Source organism: Streptopelia decaocto (assembly GCF_964273445.1).
Source record: "Streptopelia decaocto genome assembly, chromosome: Z".
Classification (NCBI taxonomy): domain Eukaryota; kingdom Metazoa; phylum Chordata; class Aves; order Columbiformes; family Columbidae; genus Streptopelia; species Streptopelia decaocto.
In genome coordinates, this window is record NC_138657.1 from 66,697,856 (window position 1) to 66,714,210 (window position 16,355).

A 16,355-nucleotide genomic window follows, 5' to 3' on the forward strand; every position below is an offset into this window, starting at 1 on the left:
AAAACACATCTCCTTTTAAAGATAACTACATGCTTGATGGAATGAGATGATAAATGTGTGCACCAGCTGCATTAACAACGACTTTATTATTCAGGCATGGCTCTGTAAAGCTTCCCAGATTTACTTCTCTGCCTCTTATTTTGAGGATCCAACTCTTCCTACCTCTAAGCTGGTCTTTTCTAGTTTTCATAATTCCCTGTACTTAAAGGAACTCAGTGTACTTTAACAGGAGTCTTTTTTCATCAGTAATGCCAGTAACATTGCTTCTTCTCCAAGTGTTAGCTCAACGCAGGAGCTTGCAGCAGCAGAAGACACGGGATCTTTTGTATGATAAGAAACTGCCTACACATTCCCAAAAGTGGGGCTAGAGCTTGAGTCAGAGATGCCATGTGGTTATCTCTTCATTTGGGACACTTAATTTTGGCTTCCAATTAATTGCGGTATCTGGTGGGACTGAAGAAGAATTTACTGTAACTCCAATTAAATTGTGGCAGAGTTAGAAGCATGTGACCTTATTAATGTTTACAAATATATAAAGGATGAGTGTCAGGAGGATGGAGCCAGGCTCTTCTCAGTGACAACCAATGATAGGACAAGGGGTAATGGGCGCAAACTGGAACACAGGAGGTTCCACTTAAATTTGAGAATAAACTTCCTCTCAGTGAAGGTAACAGACACTGGAACAGGCTGCCTAGGGGGGTTGTGGAGTCTCCTTCTCTGGAGACATTCAAAACCCACCTGGATACATTCCTGTGTAACCTCACCTAGGTGTTCCTGCTCCAGCAGGGGGATTGGACTAGATGATCTTTTGAGGTCCCTTCCAACCCCTAACATTTTGTGATTCTGTGATGTGCTATCGGTCTCCTTTGCCTTGCCAAAGAGGCAGGTTTCCAAACCAAAATAATATTAAGCGAAACCAGAAATCTGAGTCTGTGTTCAGACCTCTTCCAAGAGGTGCCCAGTTTAAAGCTCAGTTTCCTTCAGCACCTAAATTTGAGGGGAAATGAAGCAAAAAGCTATTTAGAGATGTCGCTTATTTTGTTATGTCTTATAGTATCCTCATAGAAACTACAACAAAGTGCTTTGAACCTGCTTGTTGTGTTGTCTGCTGAACGTAGTCCTGGAGCCCACAGAACTCATCAGAAAAGTATCTTTTCCTCATAAATATAGACTTCGTATTTCAGAAGCTTGTGAAACCTTCCCAGAGAGGACAGGTTTAATTGTTTCCTCCACACACCCAGCTCCATACTGAAGGGCTTTTTGAGATCTGCAAAATTCATGTCCAGCTACTTGTGATGTCAGGTGGTCCCTGGTTTGTCTTGCAGTTGGTGGCAGCTGCAAGTCTCCAGCTCCTGTTGGGCCAGGCACCTTGTGCAATTTCTCACCACCAGGAGTGGTTTGGGACCAGGGGCAACAGGGTAGAATCAGCTGATAGAATCAGCAGGTTCCCCCATCAGCCTAATTGAAGCTCTGACATCTGAACAAGATTTTAGAAGAAGTCATCATCACCCACATTTTTTGTCTGAGTTCAACCAGCTCTACTGTGCTGGAGGCATTTGCCAGTATCTGTCAGTTAATTGAAGCTGAGTTTTCCAAAGACAGAATAATTGTTCTTCAGACAAATTATTATGATCTTTTTTAATTGTGATGATTCTATAATTTTAATTTTTGTTGTGTAATAAATAGTCAGTCATACTCTTTACTATTGCCTCAGATCCTTTTATTAACTGAGCTTTAAATAATATTTTCTTCAAGTATATGCCAGTGCCTGACTTTATCTGTATGTGTCCAAGCTGTATGTGCAGAGGCCAGCAGACCCTGATGGCCAGACTGGATGACAGGGCAGCTTCTGCTGCTCACATACACGTTGATGAGCCTTTCCCAAGCAACTCTCATCACCAGCAGTGCAAAGTGTTCCAGGGCAGGGAGAGGCTCAACCTGGACATCTTCCCTGGGAGAGGAGCTGAGATTGCCCTTGCTTGACAATAGTTTGCTCAGACTCACCAGGAGCACTGAGGAGTGTCAGGCTGTGACGGTATGGTCTTCTGCCACGGGGCTGCAGGAACCTGGGCAAGGCAGAGCCAGGGATGTGACAGAAGGGAAGGAGAGCTGGAGGGCTGTGCCTGTGAGCTTGAAGGCCAGATGTTTCTTCCTCTGGTGGTCTCAGCTCCTGGCAGGAGGTGGTGCCACTGAGCAACATGCTGCTTTGGGAAACCTTCTAACCAGTAGCCCCAGCGTGTGACTGTGAGTGGAGGGACATCCGTGAGCAGCATGTCCTGCATGAAACAGGCATTATGTGCTTGACCTGAAAGACATACTTGGGTCCTTCAAAATGCTGTGTGTGTCCTGATGAGCGGCACTGGGTTCCAGTGTAGAGCTGAAAGGCAAATTTTGGTTATAAAACTGCTTGCTTTCCTGTTGAGGGGCAAAGTTATAAAAAAACTATTAGTCAACACTGTAATTGATGGTTTGATGGTAATTTGCAGCAGCACGGTAGCATGAATATCAATTTTATTCAAAAGAACAGATAATGAAAACTTTTCATTTTGTAGTGACTCACGTGTAATACACTGCATTTCCTTTAATAGGAAATGATGTGCGTACAAAATCCATAGTTGCTATGATTAGTTGTTGCTGATCTTTAAAGAAAAGAAGTGAAGTGGGGGAAAAAAAAGTGAAAACTGTGTCAATTTATCAACAAGAAAGTTACTCAGATACCAGAAGTAATGAGGCTCTGAATAAAAATTACTATAATGAATCACTTCCTTGAAGTATAATTTAGCTTGTGTTTAGAACTGAGTAAGTACAGCTCTGAGGTCCTGAGAAGTGTGTGTTTTATGAAGGCAAGTGAAATTTCTTCAAGCTCTTAAAAATTAATTTGGTCCCTGTTACATAATTGGTGCTGCATATATTCCAGTGTATGCACAAAATGTGGTTCCTTTAGTTAGCATAAAATACACTTGGCATGCAAAGTCAGTGCAGTGTGATGGCCCTGGAAATGTATTTTAAATATGCAGGAGTAGGTACTCAGTGGGATGCAGGTTATATGGTCAAGCACCTACCGTGTTCCACAAATCTTTCCCTATTATTCAGCATCTGGGCAACTCCTTCCTAACTGTTAATCAAAACTCCACCGCAGAGAAAGACATGGTGTGATTTTGCAGAATCAGTCTTATCAGAGCACATACTTAGAAGATGTTTTAAAAGCTGTTAAGATCACCATTCAGAACGGCCACACTTGACTTGGTCTGAGCATTTATATCCATTTTCAGTCATGAAAGATAAAAATCAACATTACTTTAGCAGAACAGCTTTAAAAAAATATTATGTATTATTACAGGGAGATGTACATTACTGCCAAGAAGTCTGTGGTTTTATTGTCACTCCTTTAAGAATGAAGAATCAAGTTTTGGAAACAGTCACCTCACAAAGCAAGAAATTGTTCTAGTATCTCACTATCAGCAGACTTGCTAAGTTAAAATTTTTCTGCTGAGTTTCAACCTCCAAATGCAGCAATTCTAACTGTAATAAAACTTTTCTACTGCAACTTCATTTTTTTGAAAATAATGTTTAATTCCTGAACAGTTGTTTTGCTCTTAAAAGTCCCAAAGAGCTTGAATAACTCTGTGTCTATTTCTGTATCAACATGTATTTTACATCCCCTTTGCATTGCCATAAAAATCTTGACAAACATTATTCCAACAGACTGATTTTTTCAAATGCCTGGGGGTACTTCTATAGGGACAGTTACTCCAGCTTTTTCCCACTGCTTCCAGAGTATTTCCATCTTCCCTTCTGGGTAATTTCAACAACAAAGACTTACCACTCTCCAATAAATGTCTGAAATTGCTATTAATTTATTTCATGTATATCTGGTAAAGATGGAAATAACTTAAGCTGAAGATTTATTGCATGGTCTTTAAGTAGAAGACTTTTAATCGTTAAATCTTAATTAAGGTGGGAAATTCAGCCTCCCTCTGGGCAACTCACTACATTATTTTTCCTGGGCAGCCACCCCGGATTTCATGTCAGTACAGAAATGCAGGAATTGATTCATGTCCTGTATCCCACTGCCTTCCAAGTTTGAGATTCCAGTAAGAGTTGCTGATTTTTACCTTTGCTTGCAAACAACAATTTTTAACCCCAGGTTCCTTTCTAGTTTTTGTGGTGCTGAAGAGTTTTTCAGTCAGTGGTTTTCTTTCTAAATCTAGCATGATGATCCTGTCCTGTGTAGTGCTGCTGTGGTATCATGCCACCTTTTTACATTACTTCTCCAGAGGAATGTCAGTGATGATGCCAAATAAAAAAGATGAAGAAAAGTGGTTCATTGTCAAGCATCGAAGTCTGCACTAAACCTGTCACTCTGACAGTTTTGTGGGTTTTGACATTAATTGTGAATTTTGGTGATTTTGCCTACAATGACAGATGTCAGGATGTCTAAATCCTGGACATACAATTTCTTCTTCAAGCTAACATTTCTTTAAAGTGCCTCTTCAAAGACATTTGTTCCATTTTTATTATTAGGAGTATAGCTTTTTTAATTCCTAGGAGGCTTTCCAACTCTTACAAACATTCAGGCTACAACCTTGTAAATTTATAAGTTTTCTTCTTCTTTCAACAGATAAACAATATTCACGTATTTCTTATCCTGCTTTTTTTCCCCCTCTTTTACAAGCTTTCAGTTTCCTTCCTTCCTTGCCCACCCCGCCCCCAGTGCTTTTATTGCCTTGGTTTCCTTTCTTTTAATTCATGAGGATATCCATTTCCTTGCTTCTCCAGAACTAAACCCTGGAGTTGCGACATTTGACATCTATGAGCTGACTTTTCGTGACTAAGGTTCTGCAACTCCTGGAATAACTAAGGCTTTCATAAATTCAGGTACAAAGATTGAAGTGACTATTGATTTTACGTATGAAGTAGGGCTTAAAGCACAGACCAGAGAGAATGTCTAGCTGGCTGGGGTTCATGTTTTTCCAAGACAGCCAACAGAGTGGAGTGATGTCATTTGTGGTGTTGCCTAAATTTATGTTGGTTAAAAGGAGTAGCTGAAGTGACAACTGGTTCTGGGAAAATCACCATGTACTTGAGTATTACGCATGAAGCAATAACAATAGATGATGCTATCCTACGCAGAGTGTTTTTTATTCTCTGACTATAACAGTAAGTTTTCTTAGGAAATCCCACTATGAAACAGAACTGAGCAAGATATTATGAGTTTATTGGTGATCACAGAATCACAGAATGTTAGGGATTGGAAGGGACCTCAAAAGATCATCTAGTCCAATCCCCCTGCTGGAGCAGGAACACCTAGATGAGGTTAAACAGGAATGTGTCTAGGTGAGATTTGAATGTCTCCAGAGTAGGAGACTCCACATTCCCCCTGAGTAGCCTGTTCTAGTGTTCTGTCTCCCTCACTGAGAAGAAGCTTCTTCTCGAATTTAAGTGGAACCTCTTGTGTTCCAGTTTGAACCCATTACCCCTTGTCCTACTACTGGTTATCACCAAGAAGAGCCTGGCTCCATCCTCGTGACACTCACCCTTTATATATGTGTAAACATTAATAAAGTCACCCCTCAGTCTCCTCCAAGCTAAAGAGACCCAGCTCCCTCAGCCTTTCCTCATAAGGAAGATGCTCCACTCCCTTAATCATCTTTTTTGCCCTGTGCTGGCCTACAACAAGACTCTGCCCTGTTGACCATGACTCTAGTCTTGAGCTGTTGGACTTGAAAACTGTTGTTGATATTTAAACTCCTCTTGTGTTTCTCGGTGACCAAGGAGGAGTATTTTAAAGACCTCTACACCTCTCCAGTTTGAAGGTAGGTATGTGGATATGTATGGTCTGATACGGGAGCCCCCGAGCTTTTTCCCAAACTGCCCAGCCCAGAAACCTGCCCTGGTTCACCAAAGGGTGCCCAGGAAAGGCTGGTGGGGCTGGACATGGTTAGGGCCACACTGGTAGTGACAGGCACCCAGAAAGAATGAGCTGAGCATGATGTTGGGGGACAGAGGTCCTCTGTCACTGCAAGTTTCCTCAGGAAAAAAGCTAATTAATGGAGCCCTGATTTTTTTTTTATTTTTTTTTTTTTTTCCCTCTGATTCAATTTGTGGTGCTGGATAGCCATACCAGCACTGCCAGCACTGCACCAGGCGTCCAGATAGCCCACAGTGGGTTGCATGGGCTGGAGCAGGGATGTGGTCACCAAGAACCCCCCACTCAGAGCCCTAAGCCAGGACTGTTCCATGCTTCAAGGGCAGCCAATGGCAGTTTTGTCTGATTTTTTGGGTGAACAAAGCAAAGCATTCCCACAATGCCCCCCTTTCCATAAACACAACCCCAAAGAGTAGACACACTCTGACTACGCTGCCAAACACATCCCTCTGGTTGTGAGTCAATCACCCAAACTGAGCTCCCAAAACCCTACAGAGGAAGAGTCTAAGGCATTGGGGGGAGTTAACTTCAGAGCTGCTGAATACTGAAGATACTTGACCTTTAGTGACTAAGAGCCAGAAATCAGTGCTGAAAATCTCAGGCATGTGGCTGGAATAATCAGTGTTTACTGTTAATTGAACATCAAAGGAAGAACAGTTCGCTCTTGTCATTACCAGGTAGCATACCCAGAAAATGTACAAATCAGTCCACGTGCTCCCTTTGATTTAGGACACAACTCTGGTCCTCTAATGCACTGTGCTTCCTACAGCTCTCAAGGCTTACACTCCTCTTCTGCATTGCCAAAGGTCTGGAAAAATTTAATCTTTATTTGTATATTTCTGCCTCCTTCCATCAGGGGGACACCTGACCGAAAACCTCAAACAGGGGAGGTGTCAGTAAGTGTACAGCTGGATCATACTCCACATGAAGGTGTATGCAACATTGGCAAACCACATTTCTGCCTATAATGTTACTTTAATAGTCCACAGTTTTACAGCAACATATGTTCAAAATTATCATCTCCAGAAAACTGCACAAGACTTAGGAAGTTTAACCAGAATGTTAAAAGAGCTCTTCAGAAAAATAGAACATAATAACATTTTGCCAACTCTTTGAATGTATTTATTTATGTTTGGATTTGTGTAAGGAAGTTTCCATGCTATAAATTTTTATTAAAAACATGTCATTAGAAATAAATGGTACATTTACAGTCTTAAACAAAACAGTAGTTTTTACACACACTAATGTTGAGTTCCCTCTTACAAAATTGGAAGCGTATTCCACCATCTACTTTTTTTGTTTGTATCTGATATAAAAGGATAAAGTCGCTACATGAAGTTTATACTTATTTTGGATTTGATATATCCCCAGACTAGATACACAGAAGGCATGTGTCTTCCTAATAATATTTATATGGGAAACATAGCCTTCTGTTCTTGCTATTGATTTTGGATATGGTAAATGAGCTTAAATACTGCAAAAAAATATAATAACAAAGATTAATACATTGATTGCTTCTTCCTGCTTGCTTATGGGAATGACTGATTTGTATGACAACAGAAATACTTCTGTACCATAGAAAGGCTTGATAATATCAGCTAGTTAAAGGAAAAAATACAATTTTTAATTCACTAGAAGGTTTTTTTCATTATCTATGTGAAAATGTGTGATCTGGTTTCTCAGATACCAGGAAGGCAGAATTCCTCAATGCTGTTCTCCTTTCTGTTTTCTGTTTCCTGCAGATTGAGCTGATGATACTCGAATGTCACGCGGTTGATGTGTTTGCCGCTGGAGACCATTCGCAGCACAGTATTGTCACAGCCAATCTTCATTTGGGCTAGTTAGGGAAAGAGATATAGAGGACATATTATGATACACTTTTATCAGAAAGAGGGAGAAGAGTTTTATAGTGTTGTGAATTACAAAGCACTGATACATGCAATTTTGGAAAAACAGCTAATTTCTGTTTAGAAATGACTGGCCTGATAGTGGTGTTGCTGACTAAATACCCTCTTTTGTATTTGTTAGTGTAACCTTACAATGGCTTGGGCATGCAATCAGGTATTGTAACCTTTGCTCAACTCATGCAAATGCCACTCAGTTGCCTTCCACCTGCAGTCTCATCTACGCATAGATAGACATGGCAGAGGGCTGTACATGTTTGCACTTGGGAAGGCATGCTACTTTTAGATGCTATGAGTGATGGGTGACGGTAATGGCACCCTATCCTGGAGATATCCAAAACTAACAATAGTGAAATGTGTTCCGTTAGGGGGATGAGTGGTGTTGTACATAAAGAGATTTCTCACAATAACAAAGGCATGAGAGACTCCCACCAAGACAAAAATCAAATGGCAGTGCGCAGAATATGGACTCACTCTGGGGGAAATCTAGCATTTCACTAACAACTGCTTCAGATGAGCCATTTGAGTGGGGCTTTGGCACAGCCTGTTTCATTTGGGGAACCTGAAGCACTTTACTTACTGGAGGAGAAATCTGGTGGTCATTGGGAGAGCGGAGGCTGCTGAGGAGGCTGCTTCCCTTCATTCACACCACCAGGAAAGCACATTTTAATCTCATTGCAGTGTTCAGTACTCACTCAGCACCAGTACTTGCCAGTTAAAGCTCTGAACAGTGCCTGGATTAACTTGTGGTGTGATGAACAGCAAAGGGAGACAACAGAGGTGAAGAGCCAGGAATGTTCCTGCTCTCAAGGCCTGCAGAAGTGCTGGTTCTCTGGTGCACCCTTTCATACTCCCAAGGTACAACACGTGTGGCTCAGGGGCTAGTCTGTCACATTGCTGCAACACTTCATAGTCTGCTGTACTGAACATTGGGAAAACAGGGAATTCTTATTTTTATGGAGAGAAAGAGGTGACCAACCCGCCATGATAGTGACACAAGTTCAGAGCTCCTCCAGCATTCAAATCAGAAAATGGGAGCTTTGGGGTTTTGGGGTATGTGTCACTCCTGCAGCAGAAAAAAAAAAAGGAGGCTTTGGAAACACTGAGTAAGTGAGAAAATACTCCTTAACTGAAAATGTAAATGCTCTGCCTTCATTTGTTATCAATTTCCAGGGTTATTTATCTGCTGAGACTGTAATAATCATATGTCTCATAGGACAAGCATTTAAACATGTGTATAACTTAACCTTGTAATAATAATTACTGCAAGGGCAAGTGAAGGTGGTCGTGGGTGTGCTGAACCACACAGCCCAGCTGTAGGCTTGCATAGCTCTAGCTGTTATGTTCTGCTACATGTGAAGTTCGCTAGTCTAGCAGGAAACCAGGGTTTGAGGGTGGGGCTACATGGCTCCCTCTGGTTAGTTATTTTATCTTGTGGAGGTAAGTGTAAGAAGGAGTTCTTACCAGACCCCTGAAAGGAGTGACAGAGATCAGCTAGTGGAAACATCTTGGATGGGTCCAAGCCATTTCCTCCTAGAAGCTCTACAAAATCTCCCACTCCTGCACAGCCAGCTGATGGTTTCTAAAGAGGCAGAAATTAACAGTTATTTATCATTTGTCTTCAAAAGGTAGCAGTTCTCTAGACATGACCGCAGCCAACAGTAGGTTTTAGAAGTCCTCTGTGCTCAAAGCTCTGTGAAATCAGGCTGTTCTCATCCTAAGTAGCACTACTTCAATTTTATATTAGTAAATTTCCTTAAGGAATTCCAAAGAAAGACCTAAGTAGGCTCTGAAAATTACTGACAAGTAGTTAAGGTGTTGATTCAACTGCTTTTAGTGCAGATAAGCAATCTGATTCTGGATGCTTAGGCATGTAATCAAATTAACACAGGCATGGGCTGCACACGTGCCCACACTCAGCTGGCAGGCAGGAACTTAAGTTCCATTATACCACACTTATTCCTAAGCAATGAGTTCTGCTAAAATGCGCTATTCTGGCAAAGTTTAATTACAGTAGGAATTAACAAAAAGAGTAGTTTTGTGTGACGACAATGGCTCACTATATTTTAGACCCACAGTGTTCTTTTCCTGAAAATTAATGCTGTTTGCCAAAAACATCTTGCACGGACAACTTGTGCACCTTTGGGCTGTCACCCATATGATCTATTTCAGGGCCAAATTTCTTTATTGTCCTCCTCTGCTGTTTCTTTTCTGCCTGCTGCTGAATAAGTCAACTCACTTGCCTGTCTCTCAAAGCCTGGTTTGCTCAGACACCGGCAGTCCCCATGAAGGACCTAGGCTACCAGTCTCACCGGCAGTAGAAAACAAAACAAAGAAGCAACTTTCATGCTCCTGTCTTTCTGGATATTTTTGAATTTGCACCTTCTTAGACCTCCCAGGCACAGGGTGCCATCAAGAGCTCTTGTCCGCTCCTGTCTGGTCATCACCAAGCACCAAATGCTGTGGCCAAGCCTGACCATTGTGCTGTGCATCAGAGCAGATAGAGCAGAGGATGCTCAGCATGCTGAGCACAGAATCAGTTGTGAGCTCATTTGTATTTTCTCCATGCTGATAACGCGCTGTCTAACCTGTGTCTCCTTTCTCTGTTCAGAGCAGCTGCTGCTTTCATTAGTTTAAATACAGACAGACAGCTCTCCAAGAGAGCACCCCTTTCTTTCTAATCAAATTCTTACCCTTTGTTATGGCAAGCAATATTTACATGCATTAATGGTACTTTGCATAATTCGATTGCCTGTGCAACATTGCAGAAACAATAGTGACAGAGACAGACCCAACTCTCGTCTCTGGAGGAAAACCAGAGCCCTCAGCGTGAACACGTGTGGTTGGGAGCGCATATGCCTTAGCAGGCAGTGCCACAGACTATCCCCGCTTCACCCTCTTCCATGCCCCAAAAACCTGCAGATGATACTAATTTCTTAGGAGACAAACAACTCACCTTTAAAAGGAGGCCATTTAAATGTCCCAGGATAAGATCAGATATTTTTATCACCACTGGGTAGATTATGGAGAAGCTGCAGTTTCTGTGCTGATGAGGACTGACCATGGTGAACCTACCTGAGGGAGTCTGAGAGATGACGTTGCAAGCTGGGGCATGAGACAAGGTACAAGAGTTACTTGTGCAGTCATCACTGCATGTAGCAAAATTATATACTTTCAGTACTAACAAAGAGCAGATGATTTAACTGCTGAGAGTTACAACCAAATGCTGAAATGCACACATACGGTATTTTCTGGGGTTCTTGCAGAGCATATGTGCCCTAAAAATTCACTGCCTGTTGCTTACCATGTAGCATGAGGACTGGCAGAACTTGAGGGTGAAACTGTCGACAGGAGGGCTCATACCCCAAACCCATACATCAGGGTCTCATACTGTCTGCAAGTTTGAAGGAGGTTAAATATGGATGTGGGGCTTTTGTTTAGTTTTGACTAGCTATCGCCTGATATTGCCAGCAAACCACTAAGTCTTATTCTACTCCTCTTATCTGGAGTTCCTTACCCTGCAAAGCATCTCATTGGAACTAGAGCAGGTACATGCTGATTTTATCTTAAAAGTTCAAACTTAACAGTTCAGATAAGGGAGCAGCTTATCATCTCTACATGCAACCCAAAGGATCCTCCATGCAGACCTGGAGGCCTGCAGCTGCTTCAGCTGTGAAGGACACAACCCATCTCCAGCAGCTGCACACAATAATGAAGCCACACCAGAGTGGACACCCAGCTTGCAGGCTTGCATCTGAACAACTCAGAGCAAGGGCAGGTCAGACATGCTGTCATCTTCATCCTTTGCATGGCAAGGCAGATTAATCAGACTGGCCTGAACAATAATTGTTAAATGTCCTCTCCCCTCTTGGAAAAACAATGCAAGTGACGATTATTTGTGCTTTGCCAGCTCTCAGGCTTAAGGAAATAATTTGCAAATAGGCCCTTAGGATCATATATCACTCATAACTACTACATAAATATTCAAGACAGTGGTTTTGCTGTTGAACTTTTTCAAATATTTTTTCCTCATTGTTTACCCAGATCTAGAAAATGCTGAGATTAAACTCCCTAAATTAATACTATTTGTTCTAGCCAAATTTGTTGGAACATGACAGTTTTAGATTGGAAGAGATGTTCTTTGAAAGAATGAACCTTCTGATCCTGAACATTGAAGCCATACCTAAATTATCTCTTACAATTCACCTTTTTTCCTTGAGACACACACTAAGCCCAAGACAGATCCTCAGGCATGCAGGTATGCGTGGCTCTGCTGGCATTACTGGAGTTGTGCCAGTGCAGATAACACCAGCAAGAGGATTCAAGGCAAACCAATATATTCATTTTGCTTCCCGCTACAAATGCAAGCCCATTTGATGGTATAAAACACGGACTTACGGAAGAGGTTGGCATTTTTCTTAACTGTGACGGTAAATCCATTGCCTGGCTGGTGAATCCTAAAGAAGATCATTGCCACATTCTGTGATGACCTGATGCTCCTCTGAGTATTGCCACTGTCACAAAAGTCTACGTATCTTTGGGAAGTGGGGAGGGCATGGTCCAAGGAACTGGGAAACTTCTCTCCTTTGAGTATCCAGCCATCAAATACCTACAAGGGTTCAACAATTGAAAACAAGGCCTTTGCTTATCACTCTATTAGAAGAGAACAGAAACATGAAGTATTACAGGCTTGTTTTATTTTGACACCAGATGGCCTATTTAAAGTCACCAATTAAAAACAACAATTCTTTGTATTTATTGATTTCCTAGCATTTAGCTAATTATTCAGGCTTCACTCTGTATTTTAATGTCTGTGTTTTGTTCAGGTGACAATTTTGGTGACTTTTTTTTTTGAGGGAAGCAGCTTTTTTTGCTTCAGCATCATCACATACGCATATATTTTCAAAATTTCTTACTATTGTAATTTCATTGTTTCTGAGAGAGATTTTTGACCAGCTTGATTTGGAAGCCACATGAAACAGAGGTCACCCTTTCAAACTCTGGGCATTAAGTCCATTGATTTGGCCTGCAATTTTCCACAACCCATGTTTTGCAGCTTGTCATGAATGAGCCTGAGGACCTTCCAGAGGTATTGGAATACAATAAAGCTTGGGGGAGGAATTATTGGCAGAGGCATTGCTCTAACTTGTGCCTGCTTTTTCAGTTCATCCTAACCACTAGAAAGCAGAACAAATGCTGCCTACTTGGCTGGGCCTTGAGCAGCAATCTTTCCTTCACAACAAAAATAGCAACAGTTTGCCCTCACCATCTTCAGGGAAATGTGTCAGAACTAGAAATCTGTATTAATTCTAGCACAGCTGGGCAGTTGCCTGCCTTGCTCTTTCAATTGTCTTCCAGCTGCTCTCACCTGGCAATTCTTTCTCTGCTTGTCAGTAGTTCAAAAATCCAAGACCAAATCCTGCTATTGCTTCAGTGAGTTTTCCTAATGTATGTGTAGGAACTCCTCACAGAAAAGCTGCAGGATCAGTCTCTGGATTTGCCAGAACTGTGAATTTTCTGAAGTAATGAGATGTGAGTGCTCAAATTATGCCAGGGAAAAGCTACCTGTATAAATGAAATACAGGAACTGGGGACCCCATGATCAAGGGAAGGAAACCTCTGTAAAGCCTCAGAGATCTCTTGCCATTTTTCTAGCCTCCATAAAGGGCTGTAAGTCTAAGTACAAAATCCCACAAGAGGGTGAAATCAGCCTCCCTGCAGCGATGTGGGGAGAGATCCCAGCCAGGGATATGGGGTGGAGGGAGAGGGTTCCCCAAGGTAAAGTGGTAGAGGGACATCATCTTTCCAGGAGAGGGAGGCAAGGAGAAGTCTGAAGGGCAACTTTCCTGTCCTCCTACCCAGCTCACCACCAGACAGGAGGGGGTCTGTCCGGTGCATGGCCACCTCAGGACAATTGGCAGAGTGCAAGGCGAGGGGAGCAGCCAGGGGCCATTGAACCTCCCCTTCTTTTCTGAACTGAGTTCAGGTCTTGGTCAGCTCTTCTGCCTGCCAGCAAAATGTGCTGGTAAAGTTTTTTGGGTACTGGAATATAAATGGCTATGAGTCATGAGCCTCCTTCTGTTCAGAGCCAACGTCCTGAAAAGCTCTAGTGGGCCATTTGAAAGAAAGCCTGCAAACAACCCACTCATTAATAAACTGATGCTAAGTGACCTGCAAGCAGAGGTCCTGGAGCAGCAACAGCTGTTCAGAGAGCTGTATCATCATCTGCAGGGCTCATGCAACTCATGGTGCAATGAGAGAACCCTCCTAATGGGACTGAGGGTCTCAGTTTGTACTGACCACATTTTTCAGTCAGTCCCTGAGATATGGACACTCAGTAGATGTGCTCTTGCAAAAGTTCAGTAGAGCCAGTACTGCAGTCTGGACAGGGAACATCAGCCTGCATCCAGCTTTGCTTTAGGGAGATGGTACCGGGGGGGACATACTGAAATCGCCTCAGGGAGGAGGAACAGTCATCCCAGAAGCCTATTTTGCACACACAAGCACACACACACACACACACACACATTCGCCTGCCCCTTCCACACATAGCAAATGTCTCACACATAAGATGAGACCAGGGAAGGGGTAGCGCACCAGGACTTGTCAGCTTCTTACCTTTAGGAAATCACCCCCTTGGCAGTCAATGTTTACAAAGTCGTAGTCTATTGTGATAAGATCCTCAGGCTCCCCAATGAAGAAGGTCGCACAGTGCAGCTGCGGTTGGTCTGCAGTGAAGGTGAACTGTCCCTCTATACTCAGCATGTCAATGCACCCTGTAGGAACAGAGACACAGGGCTGCTGCCTCAGCTTGCTGGGAAGGGAGACCCAGCACCAGCTACCACAGTGCAGGAAAGGAGGGAGTGAAGGGAGACCCTCACACTGAGACCTGGCTGGAGGTGAGGAGAGGGAGACCCAGCTGAAGCAATTAGGAGCCTGCTTAGCATCAGAGGATGAGTAGTAAGTCGCACAAGTGAGCACAAGTATGCAATAGGGGGGGGCAGGGGGATGACATGTCAAAGCATCTCTGAGCAGAAAATTCTGTACGTATATGTGCACAAGTGCACAAACACCCCATTACTTCAGATTTCTCTCTAATCATAGCTTTTCCACCTGTCCCGTCCCCTGGAGATGTGACTCTACCCAGGGACATGGGTGGATGATCCCCATCTTCCACTCGTTATTGAGGCCCCTCAATGCTGAGCCCCTCAACGCTGAGCCCCAACCTCTTTTCAGACCATGTTTTGATCCCTGTTCCTCATCCACAGTTTTTCTAAGATTTTAACACTTTGTCCTTCTTCTCCCTCCACGCTTGCAAAAAGCACCTGCAGCTCTGTCACTCCCAAATAGCCTATTTCCTATCCCTGAGCCCTGATCTCCCCACAAGACTCTCCCACTGACCAACGGTCCCCATCAGAGCACCAAAGAAACTCACGGAGTGACCGCCGGTAGATCTGTCCTGCAGACAGCTCTCGCTTCAGATCTTCACTGAGGAGTAAGAAGGGCTCATCTTCAACAGCATCCCTCACCTGGTGAAGGAAAGAGGACAGGGAGAGTCTGAGTCAAAATGAGATGTGGACCCCTCCTTACACTTTCCAAGAACAGGCACCAGTGGATTGAATCACTCCTACAGAAACAGCACAGCTGTGGAAGAGCTCAGTGAGAAAACTGCCAACCTGCAGTAGAGGGAACAAACCTGGCATCTTAGAAGTGAGCTCAGCAGCTCAGTGCACAGCAAGCCTCTTAAATCCTCAGCAAAAATGCAACTTTGAAAAAAGGGAGGATACACAGATGGGTGGAGAGGGGGGAGTGGGACTGTTGCGTTAATGTTACCCAGGTATAGGTTTAATGGAGTAGGAGTAGGAATAGGAGGGGAGAGAGTTAAAAGCACAATTCTCAAAAGCTAGGAGAACAAGTTAGAAGGCAGCAGCTAAAAGCACAGTGAAGCACTTTAGTTGTCAGCCCCATTGCTCACCTCTAGATATCTGGTTTCCCCCTTGGAGGCTGCCAGGAAGATGAGAATGAAGTGGCACTGAAACTGGAAAGCAGACGGCATGCTGACACCTCCTCTGGCAGCCCTCCCTCCCTCCCTCCCTCCCTCCCTCTCTCTCCGCAGCCAAGTTTCTCCTGGTCTGCGCCACTAGGCAGGAGGCGCTGGGATATCTTGGAGAGACTCTTTTTATAGAGCTGTTGGGAGGGGAGGCACTTGGTCCCTGTACTGATAGGGTAACCCATGGTAACTGAATTCCTCTTGCAGTGACACAGTACGTGGGCATGATGAGGGTCCAAATCACAGCCACAAATTTTCAAGCTGGTCAAACTCGCCTCACTGGCAGATGTATTTTCTAGTTATCTGTCTGGCAGAGCTAAAAAGCTCTGGGGAGGAAAGCACATCCCTGTGCATCTGGGACACTCACACAATGTGCTTATTTCCAGTCATTCCAAAGTGAGGAACAAGTAGTATCCCTCCCTCCTTCTCTTTTCCAGCTTTCCAGTCCCAGGGCATTTGGGAACCGCAGGTC

The 16,355-nt window shown here is 43.3% G+C and overlaps 1 protein-coding gene across 1 annotated transcript; it reads right to left on the bottom strand.

Annotated features, from left to right (window-relative positions):
- Positions 1-7,608: 7,608 nt before the first annotated feature.
- CRHBP (corticotropin releasing hormone binding protein) lies at positions 7,609-15,889 on the bottom strand (the record flags this gene model as incomplete). The annotated part of the gene is made up of 7 exons (XM_082075543.1): positions 7,609-7,766; positions 9,298-9,415; positions 10,790-10,938; positions 12,232-12,442; positions 14,452-14,609; positions 15,269-15,362; positions 15,809-15,889. The coding sequence occupies 7 exons, from the start codon at positions 15,887-15,889 to the stop codon at positions 7,609-7,611; spliced, it is 969 nt and encodes a 322-aa protein (XP_081931669.1).
- Between the last annotated feature and the right edge of the window lie 466 nt (positions 15,890-16,355).